The sequence below is a fragment of the Thamnophis sirtalis genome, unplaced genomic scaffold, assembly GCF_051295495.1.
Source record: "Thamnophis sirtalis isolate CommonGarterSnake01/CBP01778 unplaced genomic scaffold, rThaSir2_p1.2 scaffold_3, whole genome shotgun sequence".
NCBI classification, from domain to species: Eukaryota; Metazoa; Chordata; class Lepidosauria; order Squamata; family Natricidae; genus Thamnophis; species Thamnophis sirtalis.
The window spans coordinates 5,924,093-5,952,042 of NW_028261383.1; the positions used below are offsets into that span (position 1 = coordinate 5,924,093).

The 27,950-nt window shown below is 37.4% G+C and overlaps 1 protein-coding gene across 1 annotated transcript in view; it reads left to right on the plus strand.

Annotated features, from left to right (window-relative positions):
• The window catches only part of LOC148047066 (vomeronasal type-2 receptor 26-like), a 32,417-nt gene extending 4,467 nt beyond the window's left edge, over nucleotides 1-27,950 (plus strand). Inside the window, exons 3-7 of the mRNA XM_087707718.1 lie at nucleotides 1,068-1,123; nucleotides 3,188-3,387; nucleotides 20,149-20,358; nucleotides 22,270-22,396; nucleotides 27,046-27,950. Coding sequence (XP_087563844.1) covers nucleotides 1,068-1,123; nucleotides 3,188-3,387; nucleotides 20,149-20,358; nucleotides 22,270-22,396; nucleotides 27,046-27,950 — 1,498 coding nt within the window. The remainder of the gene's footprint in view (nucleotides 1-1,067; nucleotides 1,124-3,187; nucleotides 3,388-20,148; nucleotides 20,359-22,269; nucleotides 22,397-27,045) is intronic.

Sequence of the window (27,950 nt, forward strand, 5' to 3'; positions counted from 1 at the left end):
GTGGTTTTCACTTTTATATATATATATATATATATAGATTTTGAACACTGGTTACTGGACATGGTACACTTGTTATTCTCACCCAGGTGGAGGACTGTATCAATTCCATTTTCCCAACATTTATTAAACACTAAATGAAGGTGGGTCTCTCATTTGTCTTCAAGTTTGGAGTCAGAATTGACTTAAGACTCAATAGGCTTCACATTCAAGGGTTCCTTTCTTTCAACAACATCCCAGTTTAGAATCTGGCAAGGAAGACGTTTCCTGTCATTGCTGCTACTGGGAGCCACAATCCTTTCATGCTCTGCTAAAATCTCTAGAAGGTGAGCCGTGCATCACAGCCTAAATTCACCCTCCTTCTGCTCCATAATCTTTCAGATGACACACATTTCCTCATCTAAGGAAATCTCTCTGCCTACATGCACACACATACACAAAGTCATGAATTATATGAAAGCACGTCTTCGGACAAATCCCTAATACAGCAGCCTCCATTCCCCATGGGAGGAAAAAAAGTGAAAACCATCTTTAACAAAAGACGGTTGTCTGAGATGACCAACCAATGTGCTCGTGGCACTTACTGTCTGCAAACAAAAGAGGCTTTCCCAACCTCCACCCATCCTCTGGACGGGTCAGGCTTGCATGGTCCCTAACAGGATACTAAAAATCATCAACCCTTTTTGAAGGGAGCCCAATTATTAGGAGGGGCATGTAGGAGTCCTAAAACTTGCAGGGGACACTCTGAGTGCACAACATCCTCAGGTTCCCATCCTTTGGAGAGCCTACCGTCATCCAGAACCATTTGTTATCATCTCTTTATCAACCGTGTTGTCTTAATCTCTCCCCACCCACCACCCATCCCCACCCCTCCAAGGAAAATAGTTGCTCAATCACCCCTTATCTTTCCTTTCCCATCAATTTATTAAAACTAAATGAAGGTGGGTCTCTCCTTTGTCTTCAAGTTTGGAGTCAGAATTGGCTTAAGACTCCATAGGCTTCAAAAGACAAAGTAGATTCGTTTGGGGAAAAAATAGAATGGTGACAAAAATTATTTTTTTTTTCCGTAGAATGTCTTCTGATCAGTCTAGACTCCTACGTTTTATTTTAGTTATTCCAATGGTCAGTAAGAATTTCCAGCTCCTACAGAATCTCACACTTGGTTACAACATCCATGACAACTATATGAACACACTTGGCACCTCAGATGCCTTGCTGGACATGCTCTCTACTGGCAAAGCCAATGTTCCCAACTACAGCTGTGGAAGGAAAGACAACCTTTTGGCTGTTATTGATGGGGCTGACAGGGACAAATCCATCCAGATGTCAAGATTAGTAGGACCCTACAAAGTCCCACATGTTTGTATGTGTGCCTCTTTATCTAGAAAACTGAGTGAATTGGTAGGATAGATAAGTGATAAATCCAACTATATCTTCTCTATGAAATTCAAAAGCTCAGTATTGGTATAAAATTAAAGCTACAGAAACTGACTGACTCCCAAATTCTGCCTGTTAGAACAGACAACATTTCAATTAAAGACTGCTTGGACTATATAAGTTAAAAATCATATTAAGAGATGTGATATATATATATGCATACACACCTTTCTCTCCCCCCCTCTCATACCACTGGAGTACAACCTAAAAAAAATTGGGACATCAAAACAGGGAAAGATAAATTCTCAGTAAGTTTGGCACATTGAAGTGGATGAGTGTCTAATAATTCTATTTCCAAATTGTGAAGTATTTAAATATCAAAATGGCTGAACATCTTAGGGTGATTTTTACATGAAAATACCCCCTTAAGGTATTTTCTTATCAAATTTAAACAATTCCCTTATAATGTGTATCTTTGTGATGTGTATATTTAGAAATCCAGAGACAGAAGATTTAAAACATCTACCCTCTTTCTCCAAAAATAAGACCTCCCCAGATAATATGCCCAATCAGCTTTTGAGCACATCTGCTAAAATAAGCCCTCCCCCAAAATAAGCCCTCCCTGAAAATATTGCAACATTGCAGCAAACATGAAGTGACCACACTCACTGCCTCCTGCACCTCAAAAGTAAGGCTTTCCCAAAATAACGCCATGTGCTTATTTTTTTTTTGGGGGGGGGGGCATATCAAAAGAAAATAAGACCCTGTCTTATTTTTGGCAAACATGGTATTATATCAATTGTATAAGAAACAGAGAGGTCAGTATCTTGGACTGTACATTAAATGTATGACCTATTGCAAGCCATATGTCTAAACAACAACATATTTTCTTTGTAAAAAGGTTTTAAAACTTACATATAATATGGCTCTTTATTTGAACTAAAAATTCAGTTGAAATCTTCAAATGGGGTTCCGATTGCGGGAAAAAAATAGGGGTGATACAGAAATATGGTTTACACTCTTTATTCTGATTCTTATTTAATTTGTTTGTTTTATTTTATTTCTGGTCTTGCTAATGATCTATGTTTAAAATTCTATATCTTGATATGGCCCATTGGCTAATCAACAATCCAATAGTATAATATGTTCATGACAAAAAACTTGGATTTATTGGAAGCTAATAACTGACCCTAAATATGGCATTGTTCACTGCTTTTTCAGATCCGTTTCACTGCTTCAGAAGCTCTGAGTGATAAAAGTCAATTCCCTTTTTTCTACCAGATGCTCCCCAAATTAGAGATTCTCTACCCAGGAATTGTCCAACTGCTCCTTCATTTCAGATGGACCTTGATTGGTCTCTTTGCTTCAGACACAGAGAAGGGAGAGAATTTCATGAGGACCTTTACTCCTATGCTTGTCAGGAATGGAATTTGTGTTGTTATATCACAACTATTCTCAACTACTGGGCGAACAGTACTCTCTGAGGATGCAATTTCTAAATGGAGACAAGTCAACGTCTTTGTTCACTTCATAGAATATTTTTCCCTTTGGGACAGACTTCTTCTTTTCCATTCAACACTTAACAGTTTGCCAGAACCCATTGAAGGGAAACTTTGGATAATGGCAAGCTTTGGGGAACTGCAAATAAGAAGACATACATTTTTGAAACATGTCCAAAGTTTTTGGACCTACAGTTTTCAGTGGAAAGAAAGGCCAAATGACAGTTCCTTCGAAACAGATCTCTTTGTGCAACCACAGTTTGGAGATCAGTCTTTTCAATGTTCTTTTTCAAAAGACCTCATTTCTGTCAAAGGCCGGAGACGATGCACCCAGAAATCTCCACTGAAAACCAAACTGGAAAGTAACAGTATCTGGAATCGATATATTCGTGTTGCTTACACTTTGATTAATGCTCTGGCCCATGCCTTGAATGCTGTGTATTCCTCCATGTTCAAGACAAGAAGGAAAGAGGGAGAAAAGAGGTTGGGAACTCAAAGGCTGCAGCCATGGCAGGTATGGGGTGAAGAAAATGACCCAAACTTATTGTCTTTGGGGAGGAAATACAAGGGGGGGAACCATTTTGTGCTTCAAAAGGTCTACAAGTTTGACCAATCCAATCACTCGTGGATAATGTTCCAAAGAGCAGGTACCATCACACACACACACACTTACACACAGATACTGGATAAAAGGGGGACTAGCCCACAGCTGTATAATGCTGTATAATAAAGAGAAAAAAATGGTCTACATTTTCAGGCTAAATAGAAAGTTGGTAGGAAAACTGTACAAACAGAATTACAAAATTCTGTTAATGTAGTATTAAAGTAAAGTAGAATTATCTCACCTGATCATCTTTCTGGTCTTGTTTACCTGGGAATAACATCAGCCTCACAACTTTATTCCTGACCAGTTTATGCTTTGTGATAATAACCTCATTGTTTTCTAGGACTTTATGAATAATCTCTGCATTTGTTTGTTTGTTCAATTTGTGACCCAGTCTAGAATGTTCCCTGTACGTTACCAATTTTATTTAGACTGCTGTTAATATTTCTGGATATTTCTGTTCTAGTTCCATCCATTTCTGAAAAACAGTGAGTTTTGCAATCTTTCCCACTTGAAACTGTACTTGGACCAAAATGGGGATATAGCAGCAGATCTGAACATCATAAGCATGATAGTTCTCTCCAAGGAGGATCCCATTACAGAGCAACTAGGAAGTTTTGAAAGACAGAGAATTACTATCAATCAAGATGCTCTTTCACAGCTAAATTTGCTCAACAAGGTGGGTGAAATATTGGCATCTTTTTTCTGTTTTACAAGACCTTGAGATACATTTCAAGTGACTAAGCCCATTCACCAAATACAATGACCTTCAATGAGAATTGAACGTTGGGAGTGGAACCCTTATAGTTTTCTTAAATGACTAGGGAGGCTTCAGTACAATTGACAAGGTATCCTTCACATGCTGTTACATGGAACACCATTTCAAATTGATTCATCTATGTCCAATGTGGGATGCCAAATGATAATTCTTTAAGACACAAATTATGTCTATTTTATAAAACTGGTGAAAGGGGACAGGATTTCCAAGAGCTTTAGTGGTGCATTGGTTAGAATGTAGTCTTGTCAATTAATTCTGCCCACAGCCAAGTGTTCGATCCTGTCTGGTTCAAGGTTGACTCAGTCTTCCATCCTTCCGAGCTCAGTAAAATGGGGAGCCAGATTGTTGGGGGGAATATGCTGACTCTGTAATCCAATTAGAGAATTCTGTAAGGCACTGTGAAGTGGTAAATAGAACTAAGTGCTATTTTTTTGCAATTTCTTTTATTTTTAAACATTAAAAAACCTCATAAAAATTCTCATCCATTACGTACAGCATGTCGTTAGTTACAAGTATTTTTGCATCCATATTCTCAATTACATTTACAATCACAAATTTTCCATCTAATATAACTAAATACATTACTTTCATTGTACAACGTATATTCAATTATGATTAATATTTTATTCTTTTCAATAAACCTAATTCCCTTACATTCTTGATTTTCTGTTTAATAACAATATAACTTTATATAATCACTTATCCCATTCTGAATATTTTTACAATATAAAAAGGATTTACCAATTATTTATATTTGTATATCACTGTTTTCAATTATGTATAATCCCACCAATAATCTATCGAGTATGCTTATGTTCATTATTGTCCTTGTACCTCACACATTCAAACAAAGATGTTATTCCTTCATTTTTCAACAAGGTGCTATTGCTTTTGCAATCAAATGCTGGGAGTTTTCATGTTGATAGCATCGACCTGTTTTGTTTTCTTGCCTTAGATTAGCAAAATAGAATGAAACTCTTTTCTCCAATGCCAGGTTCCCAAGGCAAGGATAATTCTAATCAAGACTGCATACAGTTTCTGTTGATACCATTGAAAAATCTGCTTTGGAATTCAGGTTATCTTGTCATGGTTGGGCAGGTTTATAATCTGTGATGTTCTTAAATAGAACATACCTAGTCAGAGTTATCCATTGTTGTCTTTCATGCCAAGGGGATAGAAAAATATTCTGCTCCTGCAGAAGTTCACATGAAATCATAATGACTGTTTTGATGTGCCAAGATTTAAAAAAAAATGAAACACTGAAATTTGACAATTTGATAAAGAAAGTTACTTAGATTTGGTTTTTAGCATATCTCTTCATATGGAACATCCCTGAATACAATTATATTCAATTGTATTCAATGAGCAATTGAGGCTCCAAAATTAACTAATAATAATAATCTTTTCATGACAATAGGTATCACCTCATTGTGGGTTTTCAACAGAAAGGACAATTTTTGGATACCTAGATTGACATTAGAAAAATCTCTTGCTGTTCCAAGGTTCAAACTCCTGTCCCATGTGATGTAGCAAAAAAGATGCTTAACTTTCCCTTTTTGAGGGAGACATTTTCATGACCTTACTTGCCTCTCATTTCTGTAAACTTCTAGAAACTATGCAGTCATTTTTAGTCTTAATTCACCAGCATGGCAGCTATATAAAATAGCAAATAAATATATAGATAAACAAAGAACAGATCAATTAAGGTTGACCATCTTAATCTGTAATGAAGTTTTCCTTCATATCTTAACTGGGAGGTCTTACAAATTGGTGGCTTTGCAATGCTACATGGAATCCAGAAGAAAACTTTCCAGATCCAACTGAAAAGAAGTTTCTTTCATCAACATAGTTTTATTCTGTTTAATAAATCTAGATAAATAAAAAAATCATAAAACTTTCAGAATAAATTTCCTTCTAAACTTAAACATGAATAAAACATCACATTTAAATTCATGGGCATATGAAAATAGGAGTGCAGGTTAATAAAACCATGAGGAGAAACCACAATTGTCACTTAATGCTTAAATCTTTTCTCAATTGCTTCTCTCCAGAATTTATTCAGTAGAAATGTCCTTTCTTGCAAATTTGATAGCACAAAAGCAAAAGAGAAAAATTAAATGGAGAATCCGCCAGTAGTTGTATCCCCTGCAACACTGGGAGTTAGAAATTCCTTACTAATCTAATTGAAATCCAGCTGGACTTGACTAATGTATATGTCCACCTCCACTATTCATTGATGGTTAATTCTATCATAGTACAATTGCCATTCTTTATTTTTCTGATTAGACTTTGCCTCAGTCCAAATGTGTGGAAAGTTGTCACCCTGGATTTGTCAAGCGAAAACGAGAAGGAGAGCCAGTTTGCTGCTATGACTGTGTTCCTTGTCCAATGGGGACCATCTCCACCGAGGAAGGTGGGTGGTCACAGAAAAGGGTACTGGGTTCATCCAGAGTAATTTGATCAATGTGATTTTTTAAAATGAGACACATCTAAGGTTTACAATTTTGTGGATCTTAATTTTCAAGCTTCCCAATTTCTTCCATAGTGGGAGGAATAACAAAAGTAACAGAATACAGTATTAATGCATAACATTCACAAAAGCACACAAATCACAAAAAGTGACCTTGAGATGATGCTGTTCTTGCAGGGAACTTTCAGGCGGAAGTGGGGGAGATATTCCATCACAATTTGAGGTAGAGTTTGTGGGATATTCCCACAGTCACAGTAAGTATTATCAACCTGTCTAAATTGAGAGTTGTTTTCATTATTTGGACCTGCTGTGGCTGATCAGTGTCATCTGACAGCTGATGAAGATCTTTCTTGAAAGGTGAAAAGAGATATAAATGAAATATTACTTTCTGTTTTTTCAGATATTGAAAAATGCACCGAGTGCCCAATTGATCAATATCCAACCGAGAGCAGAGTCCAATGTATCCCAAAAAGAATAATTTTCCTGTCCTATGAAGAACATCTGGGCATCATCCTGGTCTCAATTGCCCTACTCTTGTTCCTATCCACAGGGTTAATTTTAATCTGGCTGCTGGCCAGATTTTCAAGGAGCCAAGGTGGCACAGTGGTTAAATGCAGCACTGCAGGCTACTGCTAGATCAGCAGGTCAGCGGTTCAAATCTCACCGGCTCAGGGTTGACTCAGCCTTCCATCCTTCCGAGGTGGGTAAAATGAGGACCCAGATTGTTGGGGGCAATATGCTGACTCTCTGTAAACCGCTTAGAGAGGCCTGAAAGGCCTATGAAGCGGTATATAAGTCCACTGCTATTGCTATCTGTGCCTCATGGCTTGGATATTTTCCCCCATTCCCTGACTCTGACCTGCACTCCCAGCCTGGAGAGATCATCCTGCAATGCAATGAAGGCTCTGTCACCATGTTTTATGTTGTCCTTGGCTATATGTGTTTCCTAGCTGCCATTTGCTTCACTGTAGCTTTCCTGGCCAGGAACCTGCCTGGGGCCTTCAATGAAGCCAAGCTGATCACATTCAGCATGCTGGTCTTCTGCAGTGTTTGGGTATCCTTCCTGCCCGCTTACCTGAGCACCAAAGGAAAGTCCATGGTGATTGTTCAGGTCTTCTCCATCTTGGCCTCCAGTGCTGGGCTTTTGGGTTGCATCTTCTTCCCCAAATGCTACATTATAATCCTGAGGCCAGATCTAAACACTAAGGAACATCTCATGATAAAAGTAGGGAAATGACTCTGGTATTATTGTTTAGGCATGTAACATTTAATTTTTTCATTGCAGTTATTGGTATTCTTCCTTTGCATCAATGTGACAATTAAGGTTATTTAAAACTGAAGGTAATAAACATATAAAGAACGTAAGACTAATGAAATCAAATTCCAAAATTATCATCAAACAGTAAAATAAAACAACTAATAATTAAAATTGTCATGCAGCCAGGGATGAACAAGCTAAGAAATGAGATAGTTATATTAAGTAAAGACAGCTGAATAGAAGAGACAAGTCTTCCCAAAGAGAGAAGGAAGGAGTCTTTTTCTGAGGTGTTTTGAATATGAAACTCTACATCTGTGTGAACATGGTGACTTTCTCTATGACTTTTTTCTTGAAAGTTGATGTGAACAGTGGAGGTGCATATCAAGATCACGCAAAAGACCCCACTTCCAACACTCTGGATGTCTTTACCAGTTATTTCTGGAGCTGTTTGGTGACTTCATAGATCTTAATGGACCTCAGAATTCCAGACCCTGTGTTCAGTCATAACTATCCTAACAACCCTTCTGGACATGTCCAAAAACTAGTAACCCTGCTGCAAAAGAGCACCTGAAAGGATCAACATCATCTGTGAAGACATGATACAGATAAGAAAATTGAAAGCAGCCATGAATCATATTGGTCTCCCATCCCAACAAACCATATGATCCCTTTGTACCCCAAATGGGAAGCATTCAGCATTCAGCTATGTGAATTGGAAAATCATCTAAGGTAGAAAATGGCGGAAGAGCATCCCCGAGGCTTCATTTTCTAGACTTAACTAGGGAGCTGCAGGAAGAGCGCATCTTCTCTGGAAGCTGCCTAGAGACCATATTCTCCACACCCCATCATAGAGAAAGCTAAATCTGAGAAAAAAGGAAATCTGGATGTCCATTCTCTGGGCTTCCCTCCTATATTATATACATACAAATACACATATACATGGAATTGAAAATGTAGCACATGTTTGTGTGTTTCAGTTTGTGTTTGGAGGAAAGGGGGTGGCAAAGCAGGACACTGCTATGTTTGACAAAATTGAGAAACTTGCCTTGAAGCATTAACCCCTCCCATTTTTTTTAACCAGAAAATAAAAATGATTCTAATGATCCTCAGACATTCACTCATTTTCTTTCTTTATTAGGTTTATATCTCAAATAATTTTAGGAGCTGCAGAGATTGGACACAATCCTCATTCACTCTTTTCCCTCTATCTAATCACTGTTTGATATTCATCTCTATGAAGCCGATGGGCTCCAGAACACCAAATATCCCTAGATTTCTCAGCCAGATGGAATAGATCAAATACACCAAATGATTATAGGCCAGGAGACCTTCTGATTAGTTGGTTGTTTTTGTTGCATTTTAACCGTACAGTTTCCACAGGTAACCAACTGAAGTTATCTTGTAAGTCATTCCTATAGCAATGGAGTTAAAACCAGTCCACTAACAAATGATTCCAAAAGGTCCACATTTTGATCTTTTCTTTTCTTCTGATGCCTTTAGTAAATCCTCTTTTCTCTAAAAAAAAAAAAAAAAGAATGCTTTGGAATTCGCTAGAGCCACAGCCACATCACAAGTTGATGTTTCAGAAGTGGAGCTAGCCAAGCTCCCTGTTTAGTGTAGAACCAGCCGTTGTATAACTTTAGATAATTTGACCAGTTCCAGTTGTGACTGGAGTGATAGAGGAGGGTCCTTCTTAAAGATTCAAAGAAAGAAAAGTAAGTGGTCTTGGTTTCAGCTTACCTGCACAAGAGATTTCCAGAAATGAAACCAATTTTAATCAAATGCTTTTGAGGAGGGAGAAGTCCTGTGGGGTTTATGTATTAAATGAGCATATGATATCTGTATATGTCTGGGGAAACACTCACATACTACTGGAACATCTTCTCCTTCCTTTTTGCCATGTAGGAGATCAATCAGATCTCCAGCTCCTACCCAATGTCCCCACAACAACAATTTCAACACCAGACTGACCAGGGATTCTATGTTGAACCTTCTCTCACCTGGGGTAGCCAATGTTCATAAATAAAGCTGTGGAAGGCAAAAGGATCTTTTTATTGTCCTTGAAGGGGATGAGACAAATACCTCCCCTCTGATAGCCACATACAAAATCCCACAGTTGGGTGCATATCAGGGGTGAAATCCAGCAGGTTCTGGAGAACCAGTAGTGGAAATTTTGAGTAGTTCAGAGACCCGGCAAATACCACCTCTGGCTGGCCCCAGAGTGGGATGGGAATGGAGATTTTGCAGTATCCTTCCCCTGCCATGCCCACCAAGCCACACCCACAGAACCAGTAGTAAAAAAAAATGAATTTCACCACTGGTGCATATCACTCTATATATTTCCCAGGTCATCAGAAAGATGTACAATGTCTAAGCAGGATAAACAGATATGCAGTGCCTGCGACCAAAGTTTTATTTGCAAGAGGTGGACTTCTCGCTCTTTCTTATGTCCAAACATCTGATATGAAGAAATACTTTTTTCTTCTCTCTTATATAAAACAAAGAATATTTTATATGCACTCTTTTCTTTTTCATTTTTTTTTCAAGTCAGGTAATTTTTTTGCTCCTCCAAAATGATGAATGTTTTGTCATACATCACATCGAATATGACTGATTTGATACACATTGATACTTTTTTCTACAAATGGAGTCATATTATTGTCATTTATTTTTCAGAGGCTATAATTGAGTTTGAGTTCATGATTTCACAAACTTTTTACATATAAAATGATAAAACAATAGAGACCATTCATTACAACAGATGTGCAATTTCTTTGCAGGGGTCTTTACCTTTCACAAAATCTCAGCACATTTGGTATTCAGACCCTTTACTTTTCCCCTTCAAAATTTGTAAGTAGAGCATTTCCTTGTTCCTACTCCAAACATGGCTTGTCTTTGAAAGGCTGGGCAAAATGTCCAGAGAAAGAGGAATTGGTGACTCTCTCCCAGGAAGAAAATGAAAGATCCTGTCCATGGGCAATCACATCATGTAGCCCATTTTGAGGACTGGCATAGGCATTAAGAGCTGTGTATTCATCCAGGTCCACAAATGATCTGCACATTATCACCAGGATACTCCTGCTACCCTCTCTAGCTCAATCTCCCAGTTCTCCATTCTATGCCAAGGTGTACATACATATCAATGTACTTTCTCAATGCACCAAACAAGAAACCTAATCTTTCTGACGACTGACCCAGATAAAACAGGAATACCCAACCACCCCTTTCAAGGTCTTGGCAGTCTTATGAAGGGAATCACACACAGCCTCAGAGATGTGCAGGTCAAATAGTAACACCACGATTAAGTGTATCCATATAACCAGAAGAAAGGAATCCATGTCTCTTCAATCTAGTTTTTTGTAGGTGTGGCACTAAATTTCTATCGGGGGTGGGGGGGAGTATTGGGCCTCTATCTTTCTCCATTCTTGCACAGTGATACAATCCAAAAATATTAAGTTTCCTCAGCCAAGAGTGGCACCAAATTCCACAGCTCTGGGTGACCGTCATTACTCAGCAGTCTCTGGAGAAAGGATTCCATGTTGAAGGAGAGCAGAAGTCAACAAAATAGGTGTTAAAATGCTACATTTTCCTCCAGCATCATTTTCTGGATAGGGCCTGACAGGAAAGACCACAACCACTAAAGAACACTGCTCTCAGGGGTATATCTGTAATTTTTCACTAACATGCACTACTTCAGATGCCTTTTTGCAAATGGAGCCAAGGAAAGGTTCAGGCTCCCAAGAGGAAAAGTTACTTCTCACTGTAATTATCACCATCCTGCTGTTTGAGATGTCTCCTTCTACTTCTCCAGTAACCAATGTAAACATCAGACTGAAGCAATTTAAACATCAGACTGTGCTGTTAAATGCACCTTTCTCTCCTTTCCAGGTGAAGTTTGCAGTGTCTGTCTTAATCAGGAAAGCCACTGGCTTTTGTGTGAGGACTTTTAATTCTTCAAGTCTTCTTCCTGTTCTTTTTTAAAAGTGGGACATGGATTGATACATCCCCAGCAATTATGAACCTGCTGCTTCTGCTTCTGATGCTACTGTTGTACCTGCCAGTCTCTGGGAATCTTACAATGAAATGTCCACTGACCTTGGAGCATCAGGATGGGAAAAAACCATGGAGCTATTACAGACCAGGAGACCATCTCATTGGTATTATCACCACTGGCACAAAAATATTGAATATAATGTGCTCTTTTAATGCAGATCCTTCTAGTCAGTCTCACTTGTAAGTCATTCAGGATAATAGAGTTGCATTTCCTCCATTTATAATTCTACCTCTCTCATTTTGTTCTTCTTATTCCACTTGTTCCTATATTGCAGCACCTGTCCTGTCTACTTTCTTGAATAATTTTGTTTTCCATGTTTTCTTCATGTTAAATCAACATTTGCAGCTGGAAAATTAATGAGTAGTTATGACTGGCCTCACCTCTCCCTTTTTCTCCATCAGGCTTGCCCCACAGAATCCACCCCTATGTTATCCCCTTCTCTCCCTAAGTCAGGCCCCTAGGATAGACCTCTCCTATCTTATCTCCTTCTCTGCCTCAGGCTTCTCTCCAAACTCCCAGCCAGCAGGCCAGTTGAGTCACTTGCTGGCCCTGCCCAACTGGTAGCTTCAAAATAATTTTTTTCAGGTGAGGAGTGGGGAATAGAACTCCTTAGCATCAGAGCATGTTAATAATAATAATAATAATAATAATATTTGAAATATTTGTTAGGGATGTAAGCCTAGTCTTGGCTTGGCAATGAATATGTATAAGCATAAGCCATGATTGTAACAAATGTATCTGTTACTTTAAATGCTAGAGAGATGTAATTTGTTGCTATTGCTTTAAGCAGCCATATAGGAAGTAGGAACTAGTTCGGAGCTCTCTCCTGATGCTCCTGATTCTCCTGATTGTTCCTGATTGTTACTGACTGTTACTTTATGAGTTCAGTATTTGGAGAGAAGACCGTGTATTGGATGGTAGCTAGTCTGTATAGTAGTTACCTGTCTACATGGTGAATTGTGAGTTGAGGAACTGTAACTTCAACGTATTGTAAATAGGCTGTGTATATACCTCAAGACTGCTTATAGTCTGTTTGGAGACTATTTATCCTATTTTCATTATGCAAGTAAAGCTATTATTTGTTTTACCTCTGGTGGCTGTGAGTGGCTATTCAGCAGCTTATTCATTACTTACTTCTGCTGCAGAACTCTAGTCTCCTAACAGGGATAGACTTAACAATACTAATGATCTGATGATTTTGAAAAAATCCTTTCTAAGCGTCCACCTAGAAGCTAGGAAGAACATACATGCCATATTTTAAGTTTGTAGGCTTTATGGTTCTGGAGATTTTATGATTCTGTGTGAGTGTTTTTCACTTTTATATATATATAGATTTTGAACATTGGTTACTGGGCATGGTGTATTTGTGATTCTTACCCAGGGGGAGGACTGCATCAATTCAATTTTCACAACATTTATTAAAAGTAAATGAAGGTGGGTCTCTCATTTGTCTTCAAGTTTGGAGTCAGTATTGGCTTAACACTCCATAGGCTTCAAAAGACAAAGTAGATTCGTTTGGGGAAAAAATAGAATGGTGACAAAAATTATTTTTTTTTTCCGTAGAATGTCTTCAGATCAGTCTAGACTCCTACGTTTTATTTTGGTTATTCCAATGGTCAGTAAGAATTTCCAGCTCCTACAGAATCTCATACTTGGTTACAACATCCATGACAACTATATGAATGCACTTGGCACGTCAGATGCCTTGCTGGACATGCTCTCTACTGGCGAAGCCAATGTTCCCAACTATAGCTGTGGAAGGAAAGAGAACCTTCTGACTGTTATTGATGGGGCTGACATCCAGATGTCAAGATTAGTGGAACGCTACAAAATCCCACAGGTTTGTATGTGTGCCTCTTTATCTAGAAAACTGAGTGGATTGGTAGGATGGATAAGTGATAAATCCAACTATATCTTCTCTATGAAATTCAAAAACTCAGTATTGGTATAAAATTAAAGCTACAGAAACTGACTGACTCCCAAATTCTGCCTGTTAGAACAGACAACATTTCAATTAAAGACTGCTTGGACTATATAAGTTAAAAATCATATTAAGATATATATATATATATATATATATATATATATATATATATATATATATATATATATATATATATATATATATATATATATATATATATCACATCTCTTAATATGATTTTATATATATATATATATATATATATATATATATATATATATATATATATATATATATATATATATATATATATATATATATATATATATATTTGTGTGTGTGTGTGTGTGTGTGTGTGTGTGTACACACAAACATACACCTTTCTCTCATACCACTGGAGTACAACCTTAATAAATAATCTGGGACATCAAAGCAGGGAAAGATAAATTCTCAGTAGGTGTGGCACATTGAAGTGGATAAGTGTGTGTGTGTGTGTTTATTTGTGCTGATAAATAAATAAAGGGAGACTAGTATAGATCTATTTCAAGCTATTTAGCTCTCATCAGCTAGCCATACCCTTACTGGCAACAGTAAAAATCATTGGGTTTCTGTCGTGATGGACTCTTGTGACGAGCCGATTGACAGATGATGGAAGCAGTTAGCTTCCTCCCATAATTGGGGCTTACCAGGGGTTGTAAAAATCTAATAGATACCTTTCACCCTGGCTTCGCTGATAACGGATAAGAGCCTTTGGCCTAATGGCTAAGAAGTCTGCCTAGTATGTAAAAATGCCCAGGTTCAAATCCCAGTAAGGGTATGGCTAGCTGATGAGAGCTAAATAGCTTGAAATAGATCTATACTAGTCTCCCTTTATTTATTTATCAGCACAAATAAAAAAACACAAATATAACAAAGGCAACAGTAAAAAACATTGGGTTTCTGTCGTGATGGACTCTTGTGACGAGTCGATTGACAGATGATGGAAGCAGTTAGCTTCCTCCCATAATTGGGGCTTACCAGGGGTTGTAAAAATCTTTATATATATATATATATATATATATATATATATATATGTATGTATGTATGTATGTATGTATGTATGTATGTATGTATGTATGTATGTATGTATGAATGAAGTGGATAAGTGTCTAATAACTCGTTTCCCAAATTGTGAAGTATTTGAATATCAAAATGGCTGAACATCTTAGGGTGATTTTTATATGAAAATACCCCCTTAAGCAAGATATGTTCTTATGAGATTTAACCAATTACCTTATAATGTGTATATTTGAGATGTGTATATTTAGAAATCCAGAGACAGAAGATTTAAAACATCTACCCTTTCCCCAAAAATAAGACATCCCCAGATAATATGCCCAATCAGGCTTTTGAGCACATCCGCTAAAATAAGCCCTTCTCCAAAATAACCCCTCCCTGAAAATATTGCAACATAGCAGCAAACATGAAGTGACCACACTCACTGCCTCCTGCACCTCAAAAGTAAGGCTTTTCCAAAAATAACGCCATGTGCTTATTTCAGGGGGCGTGTCAAAAGAAAATAAGACCCTGTCTTATTTTTGGCAAACATGGTATTATTATATCAATTGTATAAGAAACAGAGAGGTCAGTATCTGTATGACCTATTGCAAACCTTATGTCTAACCAACAACATATTTTCTTTGCAAACAGGTTTTAAAACTTACATATAATATGGCTCTTTATTTGAACTAAAAATTCAGTTGAAAAATTCAAATGGTGTTCCAATTTTGGGAAAAAATAGGGGTGATACCGAAATATGGTTTACACTCTTTGTTCTGATTCTTATTTAATTTGCTTCTTTTATTTTATTTCTGGTCTTGCTAATGATCTATGTTTAAAATTCTATATCTTGATATGGCGCATTGGCTAATCAACGATACAATAGTATAATATGTTCATGACAAAAAACTTGGATTTATTGGAAGCTAATAACTGACCCTAAATATGGCATTCTTCACTGCTTTTTCAGATCCGTTTCACTGCTTCAGAAGCTCTGAGTGATAAAAATCAATTCCCTTTTTTCTACCAGATGCTCCCCAAATTAGAGATTCTCTACCCAGGAATTGTCCAACTGCTCCTTCATTTCAGATGGACCTTGATTGGCCTCTTTGCTTCAGACACAGAGAACGGAGATAATTTCATGAGGACTTTTACTCCTATGCTTGTCAGGAATGGAATTTGTGTTGTTATATCACAACAATTCTCAAGTACTGCGCAAACAGTACTCTTTGAGGATGCAATTTCTAAGTGGAGACAAGTCAATGTCTTTGTTCACTTCTTAGAATATTTTTCCCTTTGGGACAGACTTCTTCTTTTCCATTCAACACTTAACAGTTTGCCAGAACCCATTGAAGGGAAACTTTGGATAATTGCAAGCTTTGGAGACCGGCAAATAAGAAGACACACATTTTTGAAATATATCCATAGTTTTTGGACCTACAGTTTTCAGTTGAAAAAAAGACCAAATGACAGTTCCTTCGAATCAGATCTCTTTGTCCAACCACAGTTTGGAGATCAGTGTTTTCGATGTTCTTTTTCAAAAGACCTCATTTCTGTCAAAGGCCGGAGACGATGCACACAAATATCACCACTGAAAACCAAAGTGGAAAGAAACAGACTCTTGAACCGATATAACCACATTGCTTACACTTTGATTAATACTCAGGCCCAAGCCTTGAATGCTGCCTATTCCTCCTTATCCAAGAGAAGGAAAGAGGGAGAAAAGTCGGGTGCTCCAAGGCTGCAGCCATGGCAGGTATGAGGTCAAGACAATGATCTATCCAACTTACTTTATTTGGATGAGGAACTATCTCAACTTTTTTCTACCAACAGTGTTTTTTCATGAGGCATCTGGACTTTCTTGTTTTTCTTTGAAGATTTTTCACTTCTCATCCAAGAAGCTGCTTCAGCTCGGACTGGATGGGGGGAATGAAAGGATTTATACTCCTTGCAGAGAGCCCCCACTATTCCCCACCATCTAGTCAGGGCTGAAGAAACTTACTGGATGAGAAGTGAAATGTCTTCCAAAAAAAGAGATAGATAGAGAGAGAGAGAAAATCCAGTTGCCTCTTGAAAATACACTTTTGGAACAAGCATGATCTGGATGACTGAGAATCTCCATAGACATCTCAACCTTTTTGTGCTTCAAAAGGCTAACAATGTTGGCCAATAAATTCATCTGTGGATAATTGCAATATTGGAAAAGCAAATGACCAGCTGTCTGCAAGGAGTATAAATCCTTCCATTCTCCACAATCCATAGCAAAAACAGTTAAACTTATATAGTGCTTCATAGGGCTTTCAGCCCTCTCTAAGCGGTTTACAGAGTCAGCATATTGCCCCCACAGTCTGGGTCCTCATTTTACCCACCTCAGAAGGATGGAAGGCTGAGTCAACCTTCAGCCGGTGAGATTTGAACCGCCAAATTGCAGCTAGCAGTCAGCTGAAGTGGCTGCAGTACTGCACTCTAACCACTGCGCCACCTCGGCTCAAGATGGTTTCAAGATGGTTTCATCTTCATCAACTTCAGGATGGTTTCATTTTCAAGATCTGGTTCCTCATGCAAGGCAGATTTTCCCAAAGTCATTTATATCTATCTCCAAGACCTGATGGGACTATCCATTATTGCTGTTATTATTATTATTGCTGTTAATTATTATTATTATTATTATTATTATTATTATTATTATTATTATTATTATTATCATCATCATCATCATCATCATCATCATCATCATCATTATTATTATTATTATTATTATTATTATTATTATACAATTGTATCACAGTTGTTTTGCCGGATTTGTCTGTTGGGCCTTCAGTAGATTTTTGTTCTTTACTTCGATTAATAGATGTTCTTGACTTTCTTTTAAATAATCAGCCAGTGCATGTTTTTCTTCTTCAACTGTTTGCTTCACTTGTAATAATCCTCTGCCACCTGATTTTCATGGCAGATATAGTCTATCAGTATCACCACGTGGATGTAAACTGTAGTGCATTGTCATTAGTTTCCTGGTTTTTCGGTCCAAAAGGTCCAAATCAGCTTGTGTCCAGTTAACTATGCCAGCTGTGTATCTTATAACTGGTGTTGCCCAGGTATTTATGGCTTTGATTGTATTTCCACCATTCAATTTAGATTTCAAAATTTTCCTAACTCTGTTGGTGTACTCTCGTCTGACAATAGTTTTTACTTCTCCATGCTTGATGTTATCCAACTGCAGAATGCCTAAGTATTTGTAGGCTTCATTTTCTTTGCATTTAATTAGTTGGCCATTGGGCATTTCAACTCCCTCAGATGCAGTGATTTTGCCCCTTTTTATGGATACAGTGGCGCATTTTTCCATGCCAAACTGCATTGAAATATCGGTGCTGAATACTCGGACTGTATTTGTCAATGATTGGATTTCTATTTCTGACTTTCCATAGAGTTTCAAATCATCCATATATAGTAAATGCGAAATTTTTTCAGCTTTTTTGGCTGTTTGGTAGCCTAATTTCATTTTTTTTAAGATTACTGATAGTGGGATCATTGCGATGATGAAGAGAAGAGGTGAAAGTGAATCACCCTGGAAAATTCCTCGCTTGATATTAACCATTCCGTAGCTCTCATTCCCTACTGCCAACTCAGTTCTCCATTGTTTCATTGCCTTTTCAGTAAAGGATGTAATATTTTTGCTAATGCCAGTTGTTTCTAAGCATTTTATGATCCAACTATGTGGCAGTGAGTCAAATGCCTTTTTGTAATCAATCCAGACCATATTCAAGTTCGTTTTTCTGTTCTTACAATTTTCTAATATCATTTTATCAATTAGAAGCTGATCTTTTGTGCCCCTGCTCCTTCTTTTGTTGCCTTTTTGCTCTACTGGCAAGATGTTGTTTGTTTCCAAATAATCCATCATGTTATCTGCAATAATGCCTGTGAGTAATTTGAAGGTTGTTGGCAAGCATGTTATTGGTCTGTAGTTTTCAGGTGTTGTTCCTTTAGTTGGATCTTTCTGAATCAAGTATGTTTTTCCAGTTGTCAACCATTCATCAATTTGGCCCTTTTGTAAAATTTCATTCAGTTGCCTGGCCAATATTGCATGTAAACTGGTCAGATATTTGAGCCAGAAACCATGTAATTGGTCCTTTCCAGGTGATGTCCAATTCTTTACCTTTTTAACTCGATTTTTGATCATCTCAGTTGTTATTTCTAATACTTGCATTTGTTTGTTGCCAATGCTTTTCTCAAAGTCATGTATCCACTTTGCTTCGTCGTTGTAGTCCTTTGCATTTTCCCACAATTCTTTCCAGAATTCAACTGTGGCCTGCTTTTCTGGTTTTTCACTTTTGGTGTCACCATTCACATTAAGACTTTGATAAAAACGCCGTTGGTCTGATCGAAATTGCTGATTTTGTTTATATTGGATGATTCGTGCCTCATATCTTTCAATTTTTCTAGCTGTTGCTGTTATCTGCTGTTTTACAATCTCTACAGCTTCATTGACGTTTCTTGTATCCAATCTATATCTTCTGATTAGCCGATCTATGATTTTGTTGTTTTTAAGCCGTTGCTCATGCATGTTCTTTAAGTTACTAGCATCTGCCCTTAATTTTTAGATTTTTTGTTCTAATCGGATTTTCCACTTTGGCTTTGATGCTTTTTCTGTTGTGTGACTAGGTACTTTGATTTTAATGCCTAGTTCATTAGTGACTATTACAGCTGCGCTGTACATTAACTGGTTTGTTTCCAAGATGGATCCCGGTTCAATTGTTGTTGTTGTTGTTATTATTATTATTATTATTATTATTATTATTATTATTATTATTATTATTATATTTATAGTATTAGGGGTGTGATAGCTCAGCAGATAAAGATGATGAACTGACAGCTCAGGTTCGAGACCAGAGCTCCATGGAATGGGATGAGCTCCTGTTACTTGTCCCAGTGCCTACCTAGCTTGCAGTTTGAAAGCATGCAAATGTGAGTAGATTAATAGGTACCAGTCAGAGCTGAAGAAGCTTATTAAATGAGAAGCAAAATATCTTCAAAAAATCCCCCAAAAATCCCTGTTGCTTCTTGCAAAAGCATATTTGGGACAACTATGTGAAATTTTTTTTAAAAAAAACAAGGTTTCTGTTATTAAAATTCCTGGATATTTCTGTTCTAGTTCCATCCATTTCTGAAAAAGAATGAGTTTTGCAATCTTTCCCACTTGAAAGTCTATTTGAACCAAAATGGGGATATAGCAGCTGATCTGAACATAAGCATGGTAGTTCTCTCCAAAGAGGATCCCATTAAAGAGCAAATAGGCAGTTTTGAAAGACAGAGAATTACTATCAATCAAGATGGTCTTTCACAGCTAAAGTTGCTCAACAAGGTGGGTGTAATATTGGTGTCTTTTCTCTGTTTTCCAAAGGTTTGGGACACATTTCAAGTGGCTAATTCACCAGATACAATGACCTTCAATGAGAATTGAATGTTGGGAGTGGAACCCTTATAGTTTTCTTAAAATGCTGTTACCTGGAACACTATTTCAAACTGATTCATCTATGTCCAATGTGGGATGCTAAATAATAATTCTTTAGGACACAAATCATGTCTATTTTGTGTCTCCCATGCACCCTGTCATCTGTATAAAACTGGTGAAAGGGGACAGACTTTCCAAGAGCTTTTGTGGTGAATTGGTTATAATGTAGTATTGCCAACTAATTCTGCCCACAGCCAAAAGTCCTGTCTGGCTCAAGGTTGAATCAGTCTTCCATCCTTCCGAGCTCAGTAAAATGAGGAGCCAGATTGTTGAGGGGAATATCTGTAAACCAATTAGAGAATTCTGTAAGGCAGTGTGAAGTGGTAAATAGAACTAAGTGCTATTGCTTTTGCAATCAAATGCTGGGAGTTTTCAGGCTGATAGCATCAACCTGTTTTGTTTCCTTGCCTTAGATTAGCAAAATAGAATGAAACTCTTTTCTCCAATGCCAAGTTCCCAGTGGAGTAAAAGAGGCAAAGATAATTCTAATCAAGCCTGGATACAGTTTCTGTTAATACCATTGAAAAATCTGCTTTGGAATTCAGGTTTATCTTGCATAGTTGGGCAGGTTTATAATCTGTGATGTTCTTAAATAGAACATACAAGTCAGAGTTATCTATTGTTGTCTTTCATGCCAAGGGGATAGAAAAATATTCTGCTCCTGCAGAAGTTCACATGAAGTCATAATGACTGTTTTGATGTGCCCTGATTAAAAAAACCTGAAACACTGAAATTTGACAATTTGAGAAAGAAAGTTACTTAGATTTAGTTTTTAGCATATCCCTTCATATGGAACATCCTTGAATACAATTATATTCAATTTTATTCAATGTGCAATTGAGGCTCCAAAATTAACTAATAATAATAATCTTTTCATGACAATAGGTATCGCCTCATAGTGTGTTTTCAACAGAAAGGACAATTTTTGGATACCTAGATTGACGTTAGAAAAATCTCTTGCTGTTCCAAGATTCAAACTCTTGTTCCATGTGACAGAGCAAAAAAAAAAAATGCTTAACTTTCCCTTTCTGAGGGAGACATTTTTATGACCTTACTTGCATCTCAATTCTCTAAACATCTAGAAACTACGCAGTCATTTTTAGTCTTAGTTCACCAGCATGGCAGCTATATAAAATAGCAAATAAATATATAGATAAACAAAGAACAGATCAATTAAGGTTGACCATCTTAATCTGTAATGAAGTTTTCCTTCATATCTCAACTGGGAAGTGGTTCTGGACTTCTGACAAATTGGTGGCTTTGCAATGCTACATGGAATCCAGAAGAAAACTTTCCAGATCCAAATGAAAAGATGTTTCTTTCATCAACATGGTTTTATTCTGTTTAATAAATCTAGGTAAATAAAAAAATTCATAAAACTTTCAGAATAAATTTCCTTCTAAACTTAAACATGAATAAAATATCACATTTAAATTCCAGGGCATATGAAAAAAGGAGTGCAGGTTAATAAAACCATGAGGAGAAACCACTAATTGTCACTTAATGCTTAAATCTTTTCTCAATTGCTTCTCTCCAGAATGTATTCAGTAGAAATGTCCTTTTTTGCAAACTTGATAGCACAAAAGCAAAGGAGAAATATTAAGTGGAGAATCTGTCGGTAGTTGTATCCCCTGCAACATTGGAAGTTAGAAATTCCTTATTTATCTAGCTGGACTTGGCTAATATTTATGTCCACCTCCATTATTCATTGATGGTTAGTTCTACCATAGTACATTTGCCATTCTTTATTTTTCTGATTAGACTTTGCCTCAGTCCAAATGTGTGGAAAGTTGTCATCCTGGATTTGTCAAGCGAAAACGAGAAGGAGAGCCAGTTTGCTGCTATGACTGTGTTCCTTGTCCAGAGGGGACCATCTCCACCGAGGAAGGTGGGTGGTCACAGAAAAGGGTACTGGGTTCATCCAGAGTACTTTAATCAATGTGATTTTTAAAAATGAGACATATCTAAGGTTGATAATTTTGTGGATCTTAATTTTCAAGCTTCCCAATTTCTTCCATAGTGGGAGAAATAACAAAAGTAACAGAATACAGTATTAATAATGATGCAGCATGGGGTACACAAGTGAACCCCCCAATACTTAATCATGTTAGGTGATTCTAACAGGCTAAATATTATTAATTCTAAAATGCTTTTTTTTTAATAAATGTTTTTTAATTTTAGTTTAAAACAGGTACACATCTTTCTTTACATCTGTAAAATATATATCAATCAATTACAGATAAGTTTTGGTACATCTCCTCCACAGTCAACCAACATAACTCATATTAACTAAGGCATTATTATATATCCATTTTCATTTAACTGTAATTATTATTTAACAATATTGATGAAAGTAATAATCTTGACCAATCCCTGCCCACTCCAGTGGGAGAGGAAAAAATCAAAAAAAAAGAAAAAAAAGAAAAAAAAGGACAGATAAAAAATAAAAATTAAAGTAAAAAATAAAAAATAAAAATAATACAAAAAAAGACAAAAACGACAAGAGACAAGGCAGGAAAACGAAACAAAACACAGGTGTCTATCATGAGAAAAAAAGAGAAGTATATCAACTGGTTACAACATGCTTTGGTGCTTCTCTTCCATTAACTCATATTAATTCAAATATCTTAACTCGAATATTTACCATATCAACATCATTATACCTCCAGTTTTAATTATCTATGGTTATTTAAACATCCTTCATCCTTAGCTATGCATTACATAATTAATCCATAACACATGCTGACAATTCATTTACTTATTTATAAAATCCTCTATTATCATCAAATCCTCATATCTTATTTTAGCTGGACATCCATAATATTTAATTATATCATATATCATAACATTTTCCCAGTATTGATTAACATTTGATTGTATGTATTTTATTTAGTTTTTAATAGTGATAATTATTGTATTTAATACTCTTTATGTATAATCTTCCAATTGTTAGTTATCATATCAACTCCACATTATATACATTACTATCAATATCAATTATTATTCAACTATATCTGTTACAAGAAAAAGCAATTAGGTTTAACTAATTTTCAATTGTGTTCTTCAATCTATCAGCCAGTTCCAAATTATATATATTACTATCCATATCAGTCATTTTTCAGCTATATCTATTACACATTAAGGTAATCAGATTTAGCTAAATTTTAAATTACGTTGTTCCATCTATCAGCCAGTGTCTCTCCAATAGCAAGATCCTCTCCAGCCAATTGCCACGCGTTGGATAAATTTACCAAATGTTTTCATAATCAAATCCAGACAGAGATATTTTGGCACCTTTGGACTCTGAATGTCAATGATGAAATAATAATAATGTTGTCCTGAGCTTGTAAAATTTTCCAAATTAACTTTAATTCTCAAGGGTGGATTTTCCATTCCTCCTGCACTCTGTCTTTTTAAATGAGTCTTCTTTATAGCTTCCCCCCTCCTTTCTTCCTCTGAGATAGACCAGACACCATTTCTCACATTTTCCGTTTGTATTTCAGGAGCATTTAAACATTCAACAATCTCAGTTTTTGCTTCATATTTTAAAATCAGATGATCCAGTTTTCTTTCCAGTCTTTGATAAGAATCAAAAAGTCCTCTACATGCAGAAAAAAGTCTCTGAAATGAAATCTTAGAGGCATTTTGGGACGCCATGATGTGTGTCGCAGTTAAAAATTGCAAACTCTTTTTTTTTCCACAGACTTCTTAGTCTCTCACAGGCTGTGATTGTAAACAAAGCCGAGTAGTAAAGTAATAAAAGTGTCGAATCGTGACGGGCTAATTAGTAGAAAATAAATTTTACGATCCACTTAAGGAGATTCAGAGGGGGGAGGGTGTCGAGGAGTTTCTTGAAGCATTTAAGAGGTAAAGTAACCACCAGCCATAAATCCATTAGAAAAAGCCAATTCGCCGCTAAATTTCCCTGTTCTTTGGTTTCATTTATCTTAAGTTTTTAACGCGAACAGTCTCTCTTGGATAATAAAATCAGCTTACCAGATGACATCACTTCTAGCATTCTTAGGGGCAACCTGCAGTTTCAGTTAGCACGCAGCTAATCCAGAAAGGAATTGGCACGAGGAGTTAATACCCCCCCCCAGAGATTTGCGGGTATCTCTGAGGTCCTGGGTCTCTCCCCACCTTCACTGTCATCTCCAGGACAGCTAGAGTTCAAAGAACCCGTCCAAAAATCCTTCGGTATAGAGGAATTTCAGGAGTAGCCTGAAACTCCATCTTCTCACTGCTAAGCCCCGCCTTCTTCCCAATTCTAAAATGCTTAATGTCAGAAAGAAATCACAGTCCCCTCTGCCTTACTAAAGGAGTTCCTTATTTTCTCCTTGCTCTCTAAAATAGCGGAACTTAGAATGTATGCTTCTGGCAAACAGGAAACCTGGGTGGGCAGTAACCACAAACATTAGTTATAGACGCATGCGAACTTGTGATAGTCCAAATGTCAACTTAAGACTCAGCATGATTTTAACTTGTAATCAGCGATATTTCAGCAATATTGACCCAATATGTTAGCAATACTTTAGCAATCTTCCCGTCAGCTTCATGAGTAACCAAGATTCACTTCCCTATTATATTTTGGGATTTTATGAGAATCATGTATTTGTAACTTTCCCAGAATATTTGTAACTTTCCTGAAATGTCTTTTACTGACCTAAGCAAGAAGTTTATGACCTTAAAATGTATACGCCTTGTGTGACGTCTTTCTGATTTGTAATGATCAATTAAAAAGTATAAAATCTCTGCCAAGGGATACCTCAGACAGTTCAGTTTGATGGCAATCAGACTGGGCTCTTGAACGCGTTCAAAATAAAACCTGTCTTCTCTTGGAATCTCGTGGTGTTGGCTTCTATCTCTGATGTACAGGGCGGGGCATAACCTTTTCCTAGGGGGTCACAGCAACACTTGTAATAACAACACAAATAATTCATACACCATTCGAAAGCCCATCAAAAACTGAGTTTATTGACACGATTTAATAGTCAGTATGACCACCATTAGCCCTTCGAACAGCATTCAAACGAGGTGGATAAGAACACAACAAATCTTCAAACAGTTCCGTTCGATTTTCCAGATTTTTCAACACAGTTTCCAAATTCATTCTCAAAGTTTCAACCGAATATCGATTTTGACCTTGCTCCTGAATCATCAGAGCTTCCACTTCATCCTTAATTATGGCCCCAATGTTCTCTGCCGGATTGAGATCTGGCGAATTTCCCGGCCAGACGTCATTGCCCCAAAATTCGACATTGTTTTCCTTTAACAATTGCTGAGTCGCATTTGCACGCATGCAAGGAGCTTTGTCATGAAGAAAGACAGCCTCACCAACCACCAAGACATTGTCTGGATCACTGAGAAATGGAATGACATTCTCCAATAAAATTTTCTCACGGAAATAACTGCCATCCCAGGATTCCCCTTTATCCTTCAAAACCCAATGCAGTTTCTTGGCTGTGAAAATGACGAAAATCCCGATGCAAGTCGGATTGCGAACGATTTGTCGATATCGTTCATGTTTGGCGATGTCGTCGACGTCTTTAGCCCAAATTCGATCGTTCTGGAAATTCGGTTTTCGAATGGCATAAACGAAGAATTCGTCAGATGGCGCCAAATGAAGAAAATCTTCCTCGGTCCATTCAGACAACCAATCGCACAACCAAAGCCGATCTTGAACGTGTGTTTGAGTTTTCAATGGTTTGCAAATGACGTGGAATGGCTTCAAACCTTCTCGTTCTCGATATCGGCCGATTGTCCTTTGATCAACTCGTTTTCCACGAATTTGAAGGATTTCTTGGGCCACTTTTCAGTTTCCTTTTCGTTGTTTGCGACTGCCAGTTGCAATGATGGCTTTGCTTTCTTGGGACAGTTGCAGAGGACGCCCTTCTCCAAATTTTGTGAAACATTCTTGGGCTGTTTTGTTCCAATTATCAGTAACCCAATCCGGATGACGTTTCAATTTGTTTGCAATCCATTTTCGATTGATAAACGTCGCTCCAGCATCGCGAGCCTCTCGAAAGGCAATGCATTTTATTCTGTCAATGATCCTTTGTTCTTCTGAATCGAATTTTCCAGCCATTCTTAAAGCAAATTTAACATTTAATAGCTCATTCAATTCAGTTTTTTATGGGCTTTAAAATGAGGCGGAAGTTGTAAACTGCTGTCGATCTTGCTGTGACCCCCTAGGAAAAGGTTGTGCCCCGCCCTGTAAGTAAAGGGCAGACTTTAAATTTGCTGCTACATTTCATAACATTCACAAAAGCACACAAATCACAAAAAGTGACCTTGAGATGATGCAGTTCTCGCAGGGAACTTTCAGGCGGAAGTGGGGGAGATATTCCATCACAATTTGAGGTAGAGTTTGTGGGATATTCCCACAGTCACAGTAAGTATTATCAACCTGTCTCAATTGGGAGTTGTTTTCATTATTTAGACCTGCTGTGGCTGATCAGTGTCATCTGACAGCTGATGAAGATCTTTCTTGAAAGGTGAAAAGAGATTTAAATGAAATATTACTTTCTGTTTTTTCAGATATTGAAAAATGCACCGAGTGCCCAATTGATCAATATCCAACCGAGAGCAGAGTCCAATGTATCCCAAAAAGAATAATCTTCCTGTCCTATGAAGAACATCTGGGCATCATCCTGGTCTCAATTGCCCTACTCTTGTTCCTATCCACAGGGTTAATTTTAATCATATTCCTTAAATACCGAGAAACTCCCATTGTTAAAGCGAACAACAGGGATCTCTCCTACATCCTCCTGTTCTCTCTCTTGCTTTGTTTTTTGTCCTCATTTTTCTTCATTGGACGGCCAAGGAAAGCCACCTGTCTCCTCCGACAAACAATGTTCAGCATTGTCTTCTCAATAGCTGTGTCATCTGTGTTGGCCAAAACAATCACAGTGGTACTGGCATTCTTAGCCTCAAAACCAGGGAACAGTGTGAGAAGATGGTTGGGGAAGAGCTTGGCCAATTCCATCATCCTTTCTAGTGCTGCTGGCCAGATTTTCATCTGTGCCTCATGGCTTGGAATTTCTCCCCCATTCCCTGACTCTGACCTGCACTCCCAGCCTGGAGAGATCATCCTGCAATGCAATGAAGGCTCTGTCACCATGTTTTATGTTGTCCTTGGCTATATGTGTTTCCTAGCTGCCATTTGCTTCACTGTAGCTTTCCTGGCCAGGAACCTGCCTGGGGCCTTCAATGAAGCCAAGCTGATCACATTCAGCATGCTGGTCTTCTGCAGTGTTTGGGTATCCTTCCTGCCCGCTTACCTGAGCACCAAAGGAAAGTCCATGGTGATTGTTCAGGTCTTCTCCATCTTGGCCTCCAGTGCTGGGCTTTTGGGTTGCATCTTCTTCCCCAAATGCTACATTATAATCCTGAGGCCAGATCTAAACACTAAGGAACATCTCATGATAAAAGTAGGGAAATGA